This window comes from Oryza glaberrima, chromosome 12 (assembly GCF_000147395.1).
Source record: "Oryza glaberrima chromosome 12, OglaRS2, whole genome shotgun sequence".
In the NCBI taxonomy this organism is placed as follows: Eukaryota; Viridiplantae; Streptophyta; class Magnoliopsida; order Poales; family Poaceae; genus Oryza; species Oryza glaberrima.
This window is the reverse complement of record NC_068337.1, coordinates 9742079-9760922: the sequence shown is the minus strand read 5'-3', so window position 1 is coordinate 9760922 and position 18844 is coordinate 9742079. Positions and strand designations below refer to the sequence as shown.

The 18844-nt window shown below is 43.3% G+C and overlaps 1 protein-coding gene across 2 annotated transcripts; it reads right to left on the bottom strand.

Moving 5' to 3' along the window:
- Positions 1 to 9650: 9650 nt before the first annotated feature.
- On the bottom strand, positions 9651 to 15795 carry LOC127757466 (protein STICHEL-like 2). Of its 2 annotated transcripts, none has more exons than XM_052282975.1 (8): positions 15624 to 15795; positions 13095 to 14746; positions 12635 to 12854; positions 12303 to 12491; positions 12024 to 12224; positions 11232 to 11934; positions 10997 to 11071; positions 9651 to 10298 (listed from the first exon to the last, which is right to left on the bottom strand). In XM_052282975.1, exons 2-7 carry the CDS (start codon positions 14628 to 14630, stop codon positions 11005 to 11007), a joined length of 2916 nt encoding a protein of 971 aa, XP_052138935.1. In that variant the 5' UTR covers positions 14631 to 14746; positions 15624 to 15795; the 3' UTR covers positions 9651 to 10298; positions 10997 to 11004. The 2 variants fall into 2 exon arrangements, with proteins under 2 accessions (XP_052138935.1, XP_052138936.1); XM_052282976.1 differs by lacking the exon at positions 15624 to 15795 and adding an exon at positions 15556 to 15601.
- Between the last annotated feature and the right edge of the window lie 3049 nt (positions 15796 to 18844).

Genomic DNA, 18844 nt, shown 5'->3' with positions numbered 1-18844 from the left:
AGTCTAATTACAAATCTAATAATCTTATACTAAAACTCAAATAGTGATATATGCTAAGTCTAGGTGACGTATATTATAGGACCCTAGCTAGTCAATAAATTATATACTAAGTCTAATTACAAATATAATAATCTTATATTAAAACTCAAATAATCTTATACTAAAACTCAAATAGTCATATATGCTAAGTGTAACTGTCGTATATTAGAACCGTACACAATCTTATATGCTAAGTCTAGGTACAAATCTAATAATCTTGTATTAAAACTATAATAATCTTATATTAAAACTAAGTCTAAGTGTCGTATATTAAATCTAATAGTCTTAATTGCATTACAAATATAACAATCATATATATAATTACATCACTTGCCTGCACGAATTCCTTCGAGGGCTAGCTACCACTCCGGCTTGAGGGACGACTCCGACAACGTCTTTTCTGCAACATACAAAAAGATGTATTAGGATAAACGCGAAGTAACATATATTGCATTTGACGTTCACATTTCGTTCACGATCGTTCACGTTCGCGTTCTCATTAAGGTCACGTTTCATTCACCTACGTTCGTTCGTTCACGTTCATTCACCTGCCTATATTGCATTTCACGTTCACGTTCGTTCACGTCCACGTTCGTTAACGTTCATTCACGTTCGTTAGTTCACGTTCGTTCACGTTCACGTTCGTTGACGTTCGTTCACGCTCGTTCATTCACGTTCGTTCGTTCTTTCACGTTCAATTCTCGTTCACGTTCGTTCGGTCGTTCTCGTTCACGTTCGTTCGCTCGTTCACGTTCACGTTCACGTTAATTCGTTCGATGCCGTGGCGGCAGCGGGACGGCGGTGTGGCGGCAGCAGCACGGCGGCGGGGCAGCACGGCGGCGGCGTGGTGGCGCGCACGGCATCGGTGTGGCGCGGTGGCGGCGTGCGGCGCGCGGCGCGGTGGCGGCGTGGCGCGCGGCCCGGTGGCGGCGTTGCGCGGCGGTGGCGAAGCGCGTGGCACGGCGGCGGCGTGGCGGCACGGCGCCGGTGCCGTGCCGCGGCGGCGTCGTGGCGTCTCGGCGTGTCGTGCCGCCACGGCGTCGTGGCGCAGCGTCGTGTCGTGACGACGTCGGCGTCGGCGTCGGCAACGAGGCGGCCGGCGGCAACTGAGAGGGAGAGAGAGAGATCGAGATCGGAGAGAGAGAGAGCTGATGAGAGGGAGGCAGCGGCGGCTCTCACCCCAGAGATGCGGCGGCGGCGGCGGAGGAGGCGGAGGCGGCGACGACGACGACGAGCGCGAGACGACGGCGAGATACGACGGCGGCGTCGGCGTGGGGATGCCCTAGGAAGTGGCGGCGAAGGAGAAGCCGAGAAAGATCGATCGGGCAAAAACTTCTAAGTGTTGGTGGAGAAGATGAGGGCGCGCATCGGGAATATATATACCTCTAGATCTTTTGTCCCGGTTGATGAGAACAACCGGGAGTAAATTTTTACTCCCGGTTGTTCTCATCAACCGGGACTAAAGATATTTTCCCGCTATTTCCAAATTCTTTTTAAACTCGGTTAGGGTTAAGAACCGGGACTACTGATAAGCGCACTGAATATTAATTTCCATTACGTATGTATTTCTACAATAGAAAATAATGCATTAAAATTATTTAAAGTACAAAAATTAATGACAACTACTTCGAAAAATTATTGTTGTCTGTAATAAATTAAGTGGATAAAACGTAATAAGCAAATATATGATTTAAAATTAATAAAAATTCTAATAATCATATATACTTAGCATATGAATGATATTAAATTGTTAAAAACTCTAATTAACATATGTAAATGCCACATGCATGATTTAAAACTTTTAAAAATTCGAATAGTCATATATAATTAGCATATGAATGATAGTAAATTAATTGTTAAAAACTCTAATTAACATATGTAAATGCCACATGCATGATTTAAAACTTTAAAAATTCGAATAGTCATATATAATTAGCATATGAATGATAGTAAATTAATTGTTAAAAACTCCAATTAACATATGTAAATGCCACATGCATGATTTAAAACTTTTAAAAATTCGAATAGTCATATATAATTAGCATATGAATGATAGTAAATTAATTGTTAAAAACTCTAATTAACATATGTAAATGCCACATGCATGATTTAAAACTTTTAAAAATTCGAATAGTCATATATAATTAGCATATGAAAGATAGTAAATTAATTGTTAAAAACTCTAATTAACATATGTAAATGCCACATGCATGATTTAAAACTTTTAAAAATTCGAATAGTCATATATAATTAGCATACGAATGATAGTAAATTAATTGTTAAAAACTCTAATTAACATATGTAAATGCCACATGCATGATTTAAAACTTTTAAAAATTCAAATAGTCATATATAATTAGCATATGAACGATACTAAATTAATTGTTAAAAACTCTAATTAACATATGAAAATGCCAACTGCGTGATTTAAAACTTTTAAAAATTGTAATTATCGCATATAACTAGCATATACATGATTTAAACTTGTTAAAACCTCTAATAATCGTGCGTAATTAACATATGCCATACAACAATTGATTTATATGGATAATCAATACATCCAAAATAGTTTACATCGTGTGCACAATAATTACGGCAATACATCGGCGGTGACGGTTGACCGCACGTACTTTCTCCTCACTATTGTTCCCTCCTTGTAGTAAGGGGTGTCTTCATTTGATAGGAGGATGCTAGGGTCAATCGTCACCGTGAAAGGGGGTTGCCCATCCAACTGATCGTAATCCTCGTCAGTCTTGTCCTCAACTCTAACGATTTTTCTTTTGCCTAGGAGAACCACGTGACGCTTAGGCTCGTCAAGCCCTCTGCCCTTCTTTCCTTTGCTAGACATGTCCTTCACGTAAAAGACTTGCGGTACATCATTGGCAAGGACAAAAGGTTCGTCCGAGTATCCAACCTTGTTAAGGTCAACCGTTGTCATCCCACTGTCATCAAACATTACGCCTCCACCAGTCAACCTAACCCATTGGCACCGGAACAGAGGGACCTTGAGAGGACCATAGTCAAGTTCTCATATGTCCTCGATGGCACCATAATACGTGCCAGTTGTTCCATCGTGTCCCATGGCATCGACATGAACAGCGCTGTTTTGGTTCGTGCTCTTCATGTCTTGGGCTCTCGTGTAGAATATGTACCCATTGATCTCATATCCCTAGAATGTCGCGATCAACCCAGACGGTTCCCTCGCCAGGAAGGCAAGTTGTTAGTTGATCGACTCGTTACCCATGAGATGTTGTCGTAGCCACGCGGGAAAAGTATCAATGTGATGCCGTGTAATCCATGCATCGGACTTACGGATGTTCCTGGCGCGAACTAGAGCCGAGTGCTCCTCGATGTAAGGAGCTACCAATGAAGATTGTTGCAGAACCGTGAAATGGGCTTTACGGAATAAATTGTTGTCTACCGTCATTATTGCTTTCCTTCCGAGAGTTCCCTTTCCCCGTAGTCTCCCTTCATGGCGTGATTCGGGTATCCCGATTGGGCGAAGATCTTCAATAAATTCTACGCAAAATTCGATGACCTCCTCTGTTCCATAACCCTTGGCGATGCTTACCTCTGGACGAGCACGGTTACGAACATACTTCTTCAGAACGCCCATGTAGCTCTCTAAAGTAAACATGTTGTGTAGGTACACAGGCCCGAGAATACTGATCTCTTTGACAAGGTGACAAAGCAGATGCGTCATTATATTGAAAAATGAAGGTGGAAATATCAACTCAAAACTGACGAGACATTGCACCACATCATTCTGAAGGGCTTCTAATCTATCCGGATCGATGACCTTCTGCGAAATTGCGTTCATGAATGCACATAGCTTTGTTATTGTTGTCCGGATATTGTTTGGAAGGATACCCCTTTGTCACACCCTAAAAATCCTAAATATATAAATTGTTGTTTAATTGGAATTATTAGAAAAGATTTTAAAAGCCTAGAAGAGAAGATCTAATTTTAAATAATAAATTCCAATATAAAATAGGTCCAGATAAAATTTCATTAAATACTTTGCTTAATTCTATAATTCCTAGATTTTTCTGGAATTTATTTGAGCCAAGGAAGTATTTTTAATAAATGAAATTGCATTTCATGAATAATTTAAATTGGAAAAGGTTTTAAAAAGTCTCTTTTGGCTTTGGGCCGAAAGTCGGCCCAAAACCCTCTCTCTCTCCTCCTCGGCCCAAGTCAGCCCAAATCAAGCCGAGCCGCCGCTCGCGCGCGCGCGTCCGCTCGCTGACAGGTGGGGCCCACCTGTCAGTCTTCGTCTACCTCCGGCCGGCCGCCGCCCAAACCCTAGCGCCACGCCGCCGCCGTCTCCTTACAAATCCGGCCGTCCCTTTCCGTTCCGGTGAAATCAATTGAGGGGAAATGATCTCCGGGATCTCCTCTACCTTTTTCCTTTTGGAATCATCGTCTAATCGCTTTGGAAATTCGCGGATTCGATCTCGAATCGGATTCGTCTCTCTCTCTAACCCTAATCTTTCCTTCGCGTCGCCGGTCGCCGTGGGCCTTCGCCGCCGCCTCCTTGCCCCTATAAATTGACCCCCAAGTCCGCCGCTACCCGTCGCCACCCTTGCCTTCGTCTCTCGTCGTCCGTAGCGCCCTAGCCCCGTGAGACCTCGCGCTGCCGTCGTCGCCGCCGCTCCAGCCGTGCGCCGCCGTCGCTCCAGTCGTCGCCGTCGCTCGGGAAGGTCACCATCGTGGTCGCCGTCATGTCGCCGTCATCGTCCGCCCCTTCGCCGTCGCTGTCAACCGCCGGAGCACCGTCACCGTCGTCAAGCCAAAGAGTGCCGCCGCCTTTTCCTCGTCGCCGACGTCGTCCGGTCATCGTCCGCCATCGCTTTGGTCACCGGTGAGTTCGTCGTGCCGTCCGCTACCCGTAGGTGCCCTCCGTTCGCGTCGTCGCGTCGTCGTTCGCCGGCGAGCCTGCGCGCCCGAGCCGCCGCCGGTGATGACGTCATCGCCGACGTCATCGTTGCCGTCCGCTGTAGACCGGTCGTAGACCGTTAGATCTTGGTCGTCCGTTGTGGATAGGATCGATCTCGGCCGTTCGTTTCCGTGAGCCGCCGCCGTGCACCCGGTTCACCGCAAACCGTAGCCACTGACGCAATAATTCCCTTTTTCTTTTCAAAAATAATTCATTATTGCGTCATAATTCAATTAAAATCCATATAAATGATTTAAACCGATTAAATCATTGAAAATTCATAACTAATTCATCTTAGCTCGGATTTAGTTGGTTCAAGTCTCTAAATTTTTGTAAAATTGAGATCTACATGTTAAAAATATCCACATGTACTGTTCATGCTTGTTTATGTGTTGTTTGGGTGATTTTGTTCTTTTCTCTTTAGATTCCGACGTTCCCGGAGAGTCCGATTTTGCAGGAGAAGATTTTGAGGGATTCCAAGGCCAGCAAGGCAAGTCACCCAGATCCCAAACAACTCTTTGAGCATGTTGATCCCGTTTAAAGCTATTGTTTCTATTCAACTATTGCATTTATTTTCGAATGTCATTGGGTGGAATTAACCTATTGTTTGTTATAGCCCTTTTGTTCTTGATTACTTTATTCCTTGATACCTTGGGTTATTATAACTTGACTAGTTGGGCTTTATATATTGGTTCAGCTAGATATTAGATATGATTGCTTAGCCATGCTTAGAAACCTTAGCACACTATTGGGATAACTTATAATTCACTATTATTTAATGATGGCTTAATGTTAGCTCACGATGGTCAATCGTGATTGGTTAATTAATTAAGTTGCCAACTAAAACTTGATAATGGTGGGTTGTGAGCACATGGTTTTAATCGTCATGCTCATGACAATTAAGGACCGGTTTACGAGTTTCGGTTGTGAAACATTAACCGTGCCAACCACAAGCCAGCGTGGGCAACGGCTTTACCTTTTGTATAACATGGTTCATTGCGGAGCACCAGACTGAGAAGTGGCGGAGATAAGCCCACGGGGGTCGCTGGGGAGTCCATGCCTTGTTTATAAGGGGGTGATTATGATCCAGGAACGGTGCGCTGTGGTGGATTATGTTGTGCGAGGGGTACTGTCATAGCTCCTTTCCGAGATACCGTGGTGGTATTGAGGCACATGGTGACATGTTGTGGGGCTGTGTCTTGTGGGTACAGTGGTACACCTCTGATCAGAGTAAAACTATTCGAATAACCGTGCCCGCGGTTATGGGCGGGTCTAACAATGTCTTTCGTGATTAGCCTCACCCTTCTCATCATAATAAAAGATGCTGTAACTGGTAATAATTTGATAAGCTCCTGGTTTGGAATGGTATATTCCTGGTTTGGAGATAGAACTGTGCAGCCGGGATGGTTGTTCAGAATGGTTGGGCCTATGCAACAGGGTATGTTGTATAGCGTTGGATTAATATTGTTTAATTATTATTTAACTGTTTTATTAAATTTTGAAATGTTTATTAAATGTTGTTTGTGCAAATGAAACCCTACTATGCCATCCTTTTTTATCCTGTGCACTTGCATATTTGCTGCGTGACTTGCTGAGTATGTCATATACTCACCTTGCAATCATTCATCAGAGGAGGAGTTCTACAGTGATGCTGATGGTGTGGAGGATTAGGTGTAACCCTGGTCAAGCTGCCTGTGGAGTGGAGTCGTCTGCGCCGTTTATCTTATTTTCCGCTGCTTAGATCTTTATTGATTGAGAGGAACTATCTACCTCTGTAATGACATTTTATTCGCTTATTAATTAGAGTAATAATTGTACTCTATTATCAATTTGTTATTGTGTGCCTCGGCTGATTCCTAGACGAGGGTTCACACACATGTAAGCGTTTGGAATTTTGGATAGAAATTCCGGGCGTGACACCCTTATTACAACTGGTAGCAGTTGTGTCATCAACACGTGACAGTCATGAGACTTTAGGTTTGTGAACTGCTTCTCCTTCGTGCTTATTATTCGCTTGATATTCGTGGAGTATCCAGACGGTACCTTTATGCTCTCCAAGCATTCAAACATACTTTCCTTCTCTGCCTTGCTAAGAGTGTAGCTGGCTGGACTCAAGTAATTGCTTCCTTTCTCCTTTGGTTCCGGGTGAAGGTCGCCGCGTTGTTCCATATGCTTCAGATCATTACGTGCTTCCAGTGTATCTTTCGACTTTCCGTATACACCTAGGAAGCCAAGAAGGTTTACGCAAAGGTTCTTAGTGAGGTGCATCACGTCGATTGCGTGGCGGACGTCCAAGAATTCCCAATAGGGTAACTCCCAAAATATAGAGTTCTTTTTTCACATCGCCGCGTGACCATCTTCGCTCTCTATAGGCTGGCTTCCAGGCCCCTTTCCGAACACTATTTTAAGATCTTTAACCATAGCAAACACTGCTTTCCCGCTGCGATGTTTAGGCTTCGTACGGTGGTCAGCCTTATGTTCGAAGTGCTTGCCTTTCTTCCGTACCGGGTGGTTTGCTGCAAGGAATCGACGATGACCCATGTATACAACCTTCCTACAGTGCTTAAGATACGTACTTTCTGTTTCATCCATACAGTGAGTGCAAGCCTTGTACCCCTTGTTGGACTGTCCGGATACGTTGCTAAGTGCAGGCCAATCGTTGATGGTTACGAACAGCAACGCTCGTAGGTTAAACTCCTCCTGTTTGTCCTCGTCCCACACCGGGACACCTTCCTTCTTCCACAACAGTTTAAGATCTTCGACCAGTGGTCTTAGGTACACATCGATGTCGTTACCAGGTTGCTTGGGGCCTTGAATAATAATCGGCATCATTATGTACTTCCTCTTCATGCATAGCCAGGGGGGAGGTTGTAGATACACATCGTAATGGGCCAAGTGCTATGGCCGCTCTCATCTCTCCAAAAGGATTCATGCCATCCATACTCAAACCAAACCGTATGTTTCGTGCGTCATTTCCAAAGTCTTTAAATTTTCTGTCGATGTTTCGCCACTGCAAACCATCGGCGGGGTGTCTCAGCATCCCGTCCTGTTGACGCTCTTCAGCGTGCCATCGCATCATTCTAGCATTCCCCTTGTTCCTGAACAAACGCCTTAGCTGTGGTATTATAGGGAAATACCACATCACCTTAGCAGGAATTCTCTTCTTTGTTAGCTGCCCGTCAACTTCTCCTGGATCGTCTCGTCTAATCTTGTATCGTAGTGCTTTGCAAACAGGGCATGCTTCTAGTCCTCACCGCGATATAGGATACAATCATTCGAACATGCGTGAATCTTCTGAACTTCCAGTCCTAGAGGGCAGACTATCTTCTTAGCCTCGTACATTGTCTCGAGCAATTTGTTTCCCTCCGGAAGAATGTTCTTGACGAGTTTCAATAAATCGCCAAATGTCTTGTCACTAACCCCATTTTTTGCCTTCCATTGCAAGAACTCCAGAGTGGTATCCAACTTTTTGTGCCCCTGCTCGCAACCTGGGTACAACGACGTTCTGTGGTCCTCTAACATCTTGTTTAATTTATGGGCCCCCTTTTCACTTTCGCAATCCTCCTTGGCGTCCTGCAACATCTGACCAAGATCATCCGCAACGTCGTTACCATCAGCATCCCTTTCCTCCTCGCCCGTTTGATTTCCTTCAAATCCAACGTACTGAGCAAAGTCCAGAATATTGTCGTCTTCCACTTCATCTTCTTCCATTTCAACACCTTGCTCTCCGTGGGATGTCCAACAATTATAGCTTGGCATGAACCCTGACTCAAACAAGTGGAAATGAATATTCCTAGATGCAGAATACTCCTTCTGATTCTTACACTTATTGCATGGACAACAAATAAAACCCCTTTGTCTGTTAGCTTCGGCCACTCTCAAAAAATAATGCATGCCGTCAATAAACTCTTTGGACCGCCGGTCAGCGTACATCCATTGCTGATCCATCTATATGCATGAGTCGAAAAAAAATCGTACACAAATAATTATTCTTACAATAATGACAGTCATACAATAATTATAAGATAATTACAAACTCTTTCAACAGTCATACAATAACGACATATCTTTATTCATACAAAAAATCATAAAATATTACACCAAATAATTCTTATTTACTATTTCTAAAGTTTTAAACTAATTTTAATGTGTTTTACTTCTTTTAATTTTCATTTTAGTTTGTTTTCTATTATTTAAGATTAACTTTCACTATATTTTCCTTCTCAACTATTTTATAAAACCTTCTTTAGCAAATCAACTAACTTTCTATATATTCTTTCTTCCCCACACAAATTTTCTCTCTCATCAACTTACAACTAAATTTTGGAGACAAAAAAGTGTGCAAAACATAGCTCCAAATGTAATATGACAAAAAAAACATTGGAGGATGAAGTTGCAAACCTTTTAGGCACCTCCAATTTTTATGTAATCACCAAAATAAATTCACTAGAAATTTTGACATGACCTCCCCTCTTTTTTGAAGAAATTTTGAAGCTTGCTCAGGCAGCTGAAGGAGGAAGAAGACATATATATATATATATATATATATATATATATATATATATATATATATATATATATATATATATAGGGGTGAGACCTTAGTCCCGGTTGGTGTTACCAACCGGGACTAAAGTTACGATCTTTAGTCCCGGTTGGTGTTACCGATCCCGGGGGGGACCGGGACTAAAGATCAAATATGCCCGTTACCCTTTTTAACCGGGACTAAAGATCATCTTTAGCCCCGGTTTTTATTGCATCCGGGACTATTATGGAATTCAGCCGACCGACGAAAGATGGTTTCTCCACCAGTGACTCCTAAATAGTGAACACTGGAAAGATGAACACTTGTTCGTCTTGGATTGTTAGTTCACTTGACTAGTCTGAACTTTTTCTCCTTAGAATGGCAATCATGTTCTGTTTACCAAAAGGTACTTGAATTATAAGAAGTAACAGAAGTAATCACTGGAATCACTACCATGCTGTACATCTGACCGCCAGCATTATTCCTTTTGATGAAAGTAAAGAGCTGGAAAAAGGCTACCCAAATCTCTTGTCAAATAAGAGCAACTAAGACTAAATGCAGCCTACTCCCTTTCAAAAAGCTAGTATGCAGCTTACAGATTGAACATAAGTTCATTGGTTGTTCACCAAGAACAAGAACTCGCTCAAGTGCAACCCTATCAGCTATTCCAGAATGAGTACAATCCGCTACTTTTCCCTCAAAATTGCTGCTGCCATAGGTGTCCCAATTTCCGGCTCCGGGCAAAAACAATTGTGGCAGCATCTATCTGATTCATCTAGTTTGCGCATCCATTTTCTGCACATTCATAGAGATGCACAAATAAATCGTATGCTTAAAAAGAAAAATGTAGATATTTCTAGATAAATTTTCTATACTAATATAGAAGGTACACCCTGTGTCTCAAAATATATGGACCTAGTACTACTGTACTAGATGGGGCACAGGGACACCACCTACCACTACAAATTTGTTTCATAGAATGGGCGAGGCAAACAGAGCTCTTGCATATTTTTGTTAATCCATAAACAGAATCTAGGTATGTAGACACATGGATCCATACATCTCAATCAGAAAAGAATCAATAGAGGAGAATCGGACGATATCTTTCTCGAAACAAACAAAAAGGAAAAGAAAGAGAACAAAAATCATGATCGTAATGGTAGGTGGTGTCCCATCTAACACTAGGTTGCTATATCTTAAGACAGAGGGAGTAGCAAATTTTCTTCGCTACATCAACCCAAAAGAAGTGTACACGGTCACTAGTTAACCTAAAAATGATCAGCCTTTTCTGTTCATCAATCTTAGTTATCGATATTCACTTTTCTGGTTGCAATGCTTGTGCCGGCTGTTGCAGTGGCTGTCTGCGCTAGCACTGGCACCAATGGGGTCAAGAAACCACATGACTACTACTAGTAACCTAGCAGGCAAGAAGTATGAATTCACATGGCTTTCTGATGTAGTGATGTGGTGATGTTGCATACAGGGTGTTGTACCTGTCCTGTTAGATGGCTTGTTTAGGGCCCCTCCAGCAGAGCAAATGCGAGCCAAACCGCGAATTCTTGTTCCACCTGCAGGAGAAACAAAGAGTTGGGCACTGCCTTATTAAACTTGCTGAGTGATAATTGATGAGTACACAGTTTCCATGCAGTTCTCTGCGTAAAATGTTAATGAGAATGAATAATATTCATCAAAATGTATAGTAATACCAAGTGTATTCAGATTGCTTACAAGTTATCATCTCTTGAGCTGCAAGTAGCGTGTGAATTTGATCTTGAACACTGCTCATAAGGCTCATATGCGCAGAAATATGTGTCGAATTCCTTCTTAGGTAGGAAATCCATCTTGTTGTGAGGCTGTATCTTCAAACAGATTGTGTGTGCAGCATCTGAAGAGAAGAACCTCTTCTGAAGCTTTAATGTCCGTGAGAAGCAGTTTGGTTGAAGGTCAGGCTCCTGGATGCTATCAAAACGGCCCTGCTCACTGACTCCCTTTGAGTAGTTAGTCTCTGACCTGCATGTCCTTGTCATGTCATCAGTCATGGATCTGTTTGATGTCAAGGTGCTCCGAGCATCATCCTCGCAGCCGTGAACTGTTGGTTTAGAATCAGTGCGTTGCATGATGAATGGTGATTGTTGCTGACTAGAGGAGTAGCCTTTAGACGGTGTTTCTCTTGCTCCATGCCTCACAGTTTCATCTTCGTCGGTCACAGCTGAATCTGACAGTTCTTGCTTCCGGCCTGAGCAGCTGAGGAGACTGAATGACTGTCTCTTTGACCTTGCATCTTTTCTCACTAGCCGTGGAACAAGTTTGAACTTAACCTCCACGTTGCACCCGAGAACATTCTGCAGTGCGCTTTCTATTAGGCTTTGCATTTTTTCTGCTCTTGATATGTGATCTGGATGGCTAAATCCAACTTCCGCAATAGCCAGCTCTGAGAATTTTCATATATGGTGGCATATTCAGCACAAACCTATGAGCAGGCTAAAATCAAGAACATTAAAGATGGTACATGTGAATTACCTTCAGTAACATGGACTGATGATAGGAAACCTTCTTTCCTCAGGAAATTTTTGGCTGACCTTGATTGACACTTTCCTATTGCTCTCCTCCAGATGTTTTCAAGCTTAAGACGCCTACAGTGCCTCTCAGAACAGTTGGACTTGTTGCTGTTGCAAGCATGGCAGAAATTGGAGCTTGAGTTCACCTTGGAAACCCAATCATCTGCACATTTGGATATGGGAGGTGGTTGTCACTCTACGATTTCCGACAGAATTGCTCATAAATCTTTTATTATATTACCTGTATATCCAATTGCTGAATGTGCATGCATGTCATTTGACTCTGCGATAAGGTTAGATTCATTGGTGCCAAACTGCAAAAGCGCAACTGTCACCCAAGTAGCCTGATTTCTTGATGTCCTCAATTGTTTTTCAGTTTCCGAAAGTATTTTCAGTGCATGTCTAAGTTTCTTTATACCAACCTCGGCTACTGCACGATATAGCAAAAGGTCAATTCAACAACCAGACTTAAAAATGGGAACATGCAACTTTACGAATCATTCATACAATTCACTTGCAGCAAGTAACAATAGTAGTGGTCTGATACAAGATTAACAAGGAAAGGATACTTACATGCATATCTTCCTAAGAAACTTTTGCTGACTTCAGTGACTGCAGACTGGCATCTTCCTGAGAGAATGTCCATAATAAGGTTTGCCAATTGAGAGACCAGCTGCAGAGGATCAATTGCAGATGCCATAAGCTCTCGTGCTCGCCTTACTGTATTGGTGGTGTCTGACGACAAAGCTAAATCAAGCAATTCAATCAACTCATCATCAGACACTGATCCTACCTGCAAACAAAAATGGTAAGAAAATGACAACTGGCAATATGATATACTTAGAGCATCAAGAAAAATGACAATACTGACAATATGATGTACTTAGAGCATCAACAGAAAATGACAATACTGACAATATGATATAAGTAAAGCATCAAAGGAAAATGACAATACTGACAGTATGATATACTTAGAGAATCAAAGGAACTGTTTGAAAAAGAGAGAGAGAGAATCAAAGGTAACACTACTCACAAGTTCATGGACAAGAGAAATTGTGATCTTTTTCCCGAGCAAACTGAGTTGATCAAGCATTATTTCCGCATCTCTAAGAGAACCATTAGACTTTGCAGAAATGAAGTACAACCCATCATGGTCAAATTCTAATCCTTCCTCTATGCAGATTCTCTCCAACCTGTAGACAATATCTGCCACCTTTATCTTTGGAAAATGGAATTTCTGGCAGTGTGTGATAGAAGTGCGAGGGAGGCTATCTATGTCAGAAGTAATCATAATGTACACAGCATGCCGGTATGGCTCATCAAGACTCTTCAGTATTGCTGACCAAGCATCCTCTGGCAACAGATGGCATTCATCAACTATGAAGACCTTGAAGCGTGATGAGTATGGGACAAGAGATGCACTCTTGAGAAGCGCCTTCACTCGACCTAAACGATCCATTTTTGCTGCATCAAGTTCTTTAACATCTCTACTCCTCCCGGAGAAGAGGATGACACACTCTTTACAGAATCCACATGGCCTTTGCTCTTCGAGAGAGAGGCAGTTTAGAGCTGCAGCAAAAATTCGTGCCGTGGATGTCTTGCCTGTACCTCGAGGACCATGGAACAAGTACATTGGAGCAACTTTTCCTTTGCAAGAGGAATATAAGAGGGACTGAACAACCACATTGAGGCCAATCAGCTCACTGAAGGACCGAGGGCGAAATTTCTGACTTAAACACCTTGGCGTCTCAGTGTATGGTACATTTTCCTGAAACGCTGCATCGGTCCCTTCAGGCGATAACAAAGGTTGCTCTGGACCATCACTGTCATAATAAAGTTCACGGTATTTTGATGCCCCGGACCAGCAGTAGCTAATCCCACACCCACTGAAATTTGATCCAACAACATCATTTGACCTCACTTGTGTTTCCTCTGTTCTTCTCGACCTAACTGAGCGTGCCTCACTGGCTGACATACAAGGGCTACCGACACGGCTCATTGCAGCGGAAGATTTGTTCCTGAATTTGGAAAACCCTGGCATCTTCACTTCTTCATCAGTCTTCGCCGGCGGTGTGGGAACTGAACGTTCATAAGAATTCACTTCCTCCTCTTCTTCCTTCTCCTCAGCTACATTGTTAACCATAGTGTTTGCCAATTGTCGAATAGAGCTATGGTTAGAGTGGCTAGAGTCCACTGACTTGCGATGACCATCTTGGCGTGCACGATGAGCTTGCTTATTTCTAGGCGGGTTTAAGCCTCGGATCTTGACAACAGAAGATTTCCGATATGATGCGGTTCTTGCATTTGGTGCCCGAAAACTCCGCTCTGAACCCAATGTAGCTTCAGCTTCCAAATCTCCATCTTCTTCGATCAACTGATGATGTGCTGACCTGCCTAGGTCCATTGCAACCCCATTGCTAGAAGCGGTCTCCCAGATCATATTGTCAGAAGGAGATGCATACTTGCTCAAAGAGTTTGTTGCTGGATCCCGCAGCGACCTCACTCTCTTCAGCTGCACCAATGTTCTTGACAGTGGAACATCTACCGAATGGCGCCTCATGTCCGCCATTTCTGGCTTTAGTTTCCCAGCAATAGTATATGATATGATCCTATGAATCTTCAGTATTGGTGCTTTTCTTGATTAGGACTAGTTCCATTGTAACCTTGTAGCATGCACCTGCATGGCTGCATTAGATCACATACAAAAACATCATTAAAAACCTGAAGCTTTTTCATTCCCCGTTGCAAATTAAGTACTAGTAGTAAACAAGAAAATGGGATCCTATTTTGCCACGCAAGTCAGATCCAAGATGCCCATAGCTCCATAAATCAGGAAAATGACTACAAAAATAGTAGGGGACAATCCTTAAATTTCACATAATAAATCCAATGAAATCCTCGCATTCGGCCCTACAAAAATTAAGTCAGGGACCCCCCCAAGATAAGGTGACCACAGAGCAAACTAGTATATCTAGTAAAGACAATGGAAACTCAAATCTTGAAGCAATCAAGAAACAAAGTGCGAAATGCCCCAGCTACAGGTGTACAAAACCATGGGAACAAATGTGGATTCGTCCTGCTGGTTGGCGAGGAACCAAAGAAATAATCAGCCATCACTTCCTCCCTTTTTTTCAACTGAAAATACATAAAGTAGAACAGTACAGATAATCCCCACATTCTCTCCTTTCCCTAACGAACTTGACCCACAAAAGAGAACAAATTAGCAAATGTGAAGAAAACAAAAAAGGAGTCAACTCAAATCTTGGCACCACCAATCGCAAGTAGTGCCATTGTGCCAATCACCACAAAAACCAACCGGCACAAATCTAAACTGGTACTCCAAACCGAAACTGAAACTACACAAAAATGCAGCTTAAATAAATGGCAGCCGTGCTGCATTCTTGTTTCCCTTCCCCATAGCTAGCTGCATTGCAGGGACGCCAAGATCCAGCACCAAACAGAACAAAGAAGAATAGAGCAAGAAAGAAACACACATCAGGCCATGACAGGATCGATGAAACAGAGAGAAAGGAGAGGACGGACGCTTTCCTCCTCGCCTCACCTCGCATAGGAGCCTCTCCGTCGCAGCACGGCTGAGGAAGAAGCTGAGAGACCAGCAGAGGCTGCGAGCGAGTACAATCTTTACCTCTATACTACTCCGGCCGTAGGCTGTGTCGTACTACTAGCTCAGGTCCCCTTGAGTTGAGGTGAGTGGAGTGAGCGAGCAAGCACTGATGAGTGATGAGGAGGCAGCAGCAGCCAGCAGTGCAGTAGTGCAGCAGGATGGTCACGTGCCCAGTGGCAGGGCCAGTAAAAAAAAGGCACCAGTTGGGGGATTAAACAAATGGTGTGGGGGCACTAGCTGTTGTAGGGCTTTGCCTCGGGACTGCTGCTTCTGTGTTTTCTTGGTGTGCAGAAGGGAACTGTATTGTTTGGTAGGAGTAGCTGTTGTAGGATTCGCCTTTTTCGACGGAGCGAGGGATCTCGATTCTTATAGCAGGTACAATAGCAGGCTATTAGCCAGCTCTAAAATAATGTTTGGTTGGAGGAATTAAAATAGGGCTAAATTTTAATCACTCTCACAAAAACATAAGTCTCTACTCTAGGGACTTGTGCTTTTGTGAGAGGGACTAAATTTAGTCCCTAGTTTCCAAACACCCCCTAAACATATTTTAATGAGATAAACGATGAGAGAAAAGAGAAGCGGGCTGCAGATCTATAGCCAGCTGCAGCACGGACTCCAAGACACACTGTGTGTATGACAGGTGGGACCATATATTAATAGTATAGCAAGCAACTATTGTATGAATTGACTATTTGATTGGCTATAGATGAATTGGAGCTAGTAGTGGGCTGTACTATTAGACTTGCTCTTACGGTTCGACGGGTTTTGGTGGTGTTATTTTCTCCTGAAGACAAGATGTACATGAAGATTAAGTTTTTTTACGTAGAATGAGGTGGTATTAACGTATAATTGATTGAGTTTTAATTATTACAAACTTGAAAAATAAATGAGTAAATTTTACAAAACTATTTGTTTTATGGTTCAAGATGCAGAAAATCACACATTTTTTGACACTTAGCACTTAAGTACATATATTTTGGTAGTTTAGTTTCATAAAACCACATTATCGATGAACGGATTCACCCGTGAGATGATGTGGTTGTTCCATTAGGATGAGGATGTGACATCCTATTAATTTCGTGTGATGGCTGGTAATAGGATGTTATGTCCTCGTCCTAGGTGAAACATCCACATCATCTTGCGGGTGAATTCATTCATCGATAGTGTGGTTTTGTGAAACTACACAACCAAAATATATGTACTTAAGTGACAAGTGTCAAACTGTGAGTGATTTTCTGCAACTTGGACCATAAAACGTGTAGTTTTGTGAAATTTACTCAAAATAAATTAATATGATATTTTAGAGCAACTTTCATATAAAAAGTTTTCGTACGAAACGCACTGTTTAGCAGTTTGAAAATGCTTGTCACGAAAATCTTAATCTTCATCCAACTCTTGTCGGAGAAAAGAATGTGACTATCAAATTTTCATCGAATTTTAAATTTTTAACCTTAAATTTTGAGTTGATTTTAGAGTTTTTCACCGTAGTTTTTTTTACGGTGTTTGCTTTTAGATAACTAATAACACTTATATAAAAGTTTTTTTCACAAATTAGTTTTTTTTCGCAAATATGTCATTTGGCCTATTCCTTGAATATGTCAAACGATGAAACTGTTAATATTGTTTTAACTAAATTTTGGTTAAAGTTATATTCTCAAAAGTTGTTCATAATTTCATCCTGAATCTAATTTTGTCATGTGTTAAGACCTCAAAACTTCAGAATTTTCAACCGGTTTTCATTTATATATATAAAAAAAGTGATAGCGGTGATGTGCAACAGGCAACAATCTTGTAGCGTGAGTATCATAGAGTAAAAAAAAAAGGTAAATATGGGTTTATATAGTATTTGTCTAAAGGCTATTGTGTCACTGGTTTTGGTTGCGAGATGTCGAAATGCCACTCCAACATCAAAGCGAAATTTTGCATGTGTTTGACCATTCTTTGGACATCAATACCCATGGCAAATCACTGGAAAATAAATTCTCTTTACATCTATACAACGGAGAAAAGGAAACGAGCGGAGGGATAAGCGGTCCACCTGTAACTGCAGTTATCCCTATGGCCATTCACAATGCGGTGAGGTGACGTGTGGCAATCTTTATCCACGTTGGAAAAATACATGCGTGGAGGAGAGACGGGGGTGGGGCCTGTGACTTCACCGGTTCGCGCATACTTCTTTGGCTCCGAGAGCCCATCAGAGAAAAATGACTTTTTGTCAGAGAAAGGAATCGCCGCATCCAAATCCATAGCAAGAAAGCCGAAGAGAGAGGGGGAGGGGGAAAGCTCGCCGAAGAAACCGCATCCGTGCTTGAGTCCGAGCTCCAGCCGTCCCATCCGGTGGTGCCAGCGCCAGCCGACGACTCTTATTCTGTGCCGCTGCTTGTCGTCGTCGTCCCCCGTCCAACGCCGAACTCGTTCTCCCACCAGCCGTCGCCATCTGTTGGGGAGAGAGAGGGTATGAGAGGCATCGTCAGTGGAGGAGAGAGCAGCGTCGACAGGGGGTGGGAGAGCCACGCCGGCGGTGGGGTGAGCGGCTGACGGAGAGGAGCTCGAGGTCGTCCACCACCAGATCCACGCCAACGAGTTCCGGCCATCCCACTCCACGCCGATAAGCTCCATGTTGGTGATCTCCGCGACGTCTCGCTCCACGCTGGCGATCTCCGTGCCGTACTGGTTCATGCCGGTTGTGAATGCCCTTAGGGATGGAGAGGGATCGTTGGCGCAATGGGGGAGGGAGAGGGGCGCCGGTGAAAGGGGGAGGAAGAGGGGCGCCGGTGGAAGGGGGGAGGGAGATGGGCGCCGGCGTCGATGTGACCAATGGCTACGGACGAAGAGGTGGGGCGCGGCGGCAGCGACGGCGGCTTCTTACCCACGGTCGTCGTCGCCGCCGCTTGGCCCGCCGCCACGGAGACCGTCATCGTCCTCCGATCTGCGCCGCCGCTCCTCATCGTCATCCGCTCCAAGCCATCACCCGCCTCCTCAACCCCTCCGCCGCTGGCCGTCGCCACTTCGTGTTGAGGGGGGAGACGAAGAGAGAGAACGCCGGTTGAGGGGAGAGGCTGGGAAAAAGTAAACTGAGAAAAAAAATTTCTTTATTTGTGTGGACTCTACTTGAGGCTACATAGCACTGTAAAACCTGTGGCTAACATTATTCTTGG

Bases quoted from the DNA above. Each gene is read 5' to 3' on its own strand.
- LOC127757466 (XM_052282975.1), bottom strand. From the start codon at position 14,630: ATGGCGGACATGAGGCGCCATTCGGTAGATGTTCCACTGTCAAGAACA. The intron at 12,855-13,094 runs GTGAGTAGTGTT...TTTTGTTTGCAG, and splicing joins TTTCTCTTGTCCATGAACTT to GTAGGATCAGTGTCTGATGA. The intron at 12,492-12,634 runs GTAAGTATCCTT...TATATCGTGCAG, and splicing joins TTTCTTAGGAAGATATGCAT to TAGCCGAGGTTGGTATAAAG.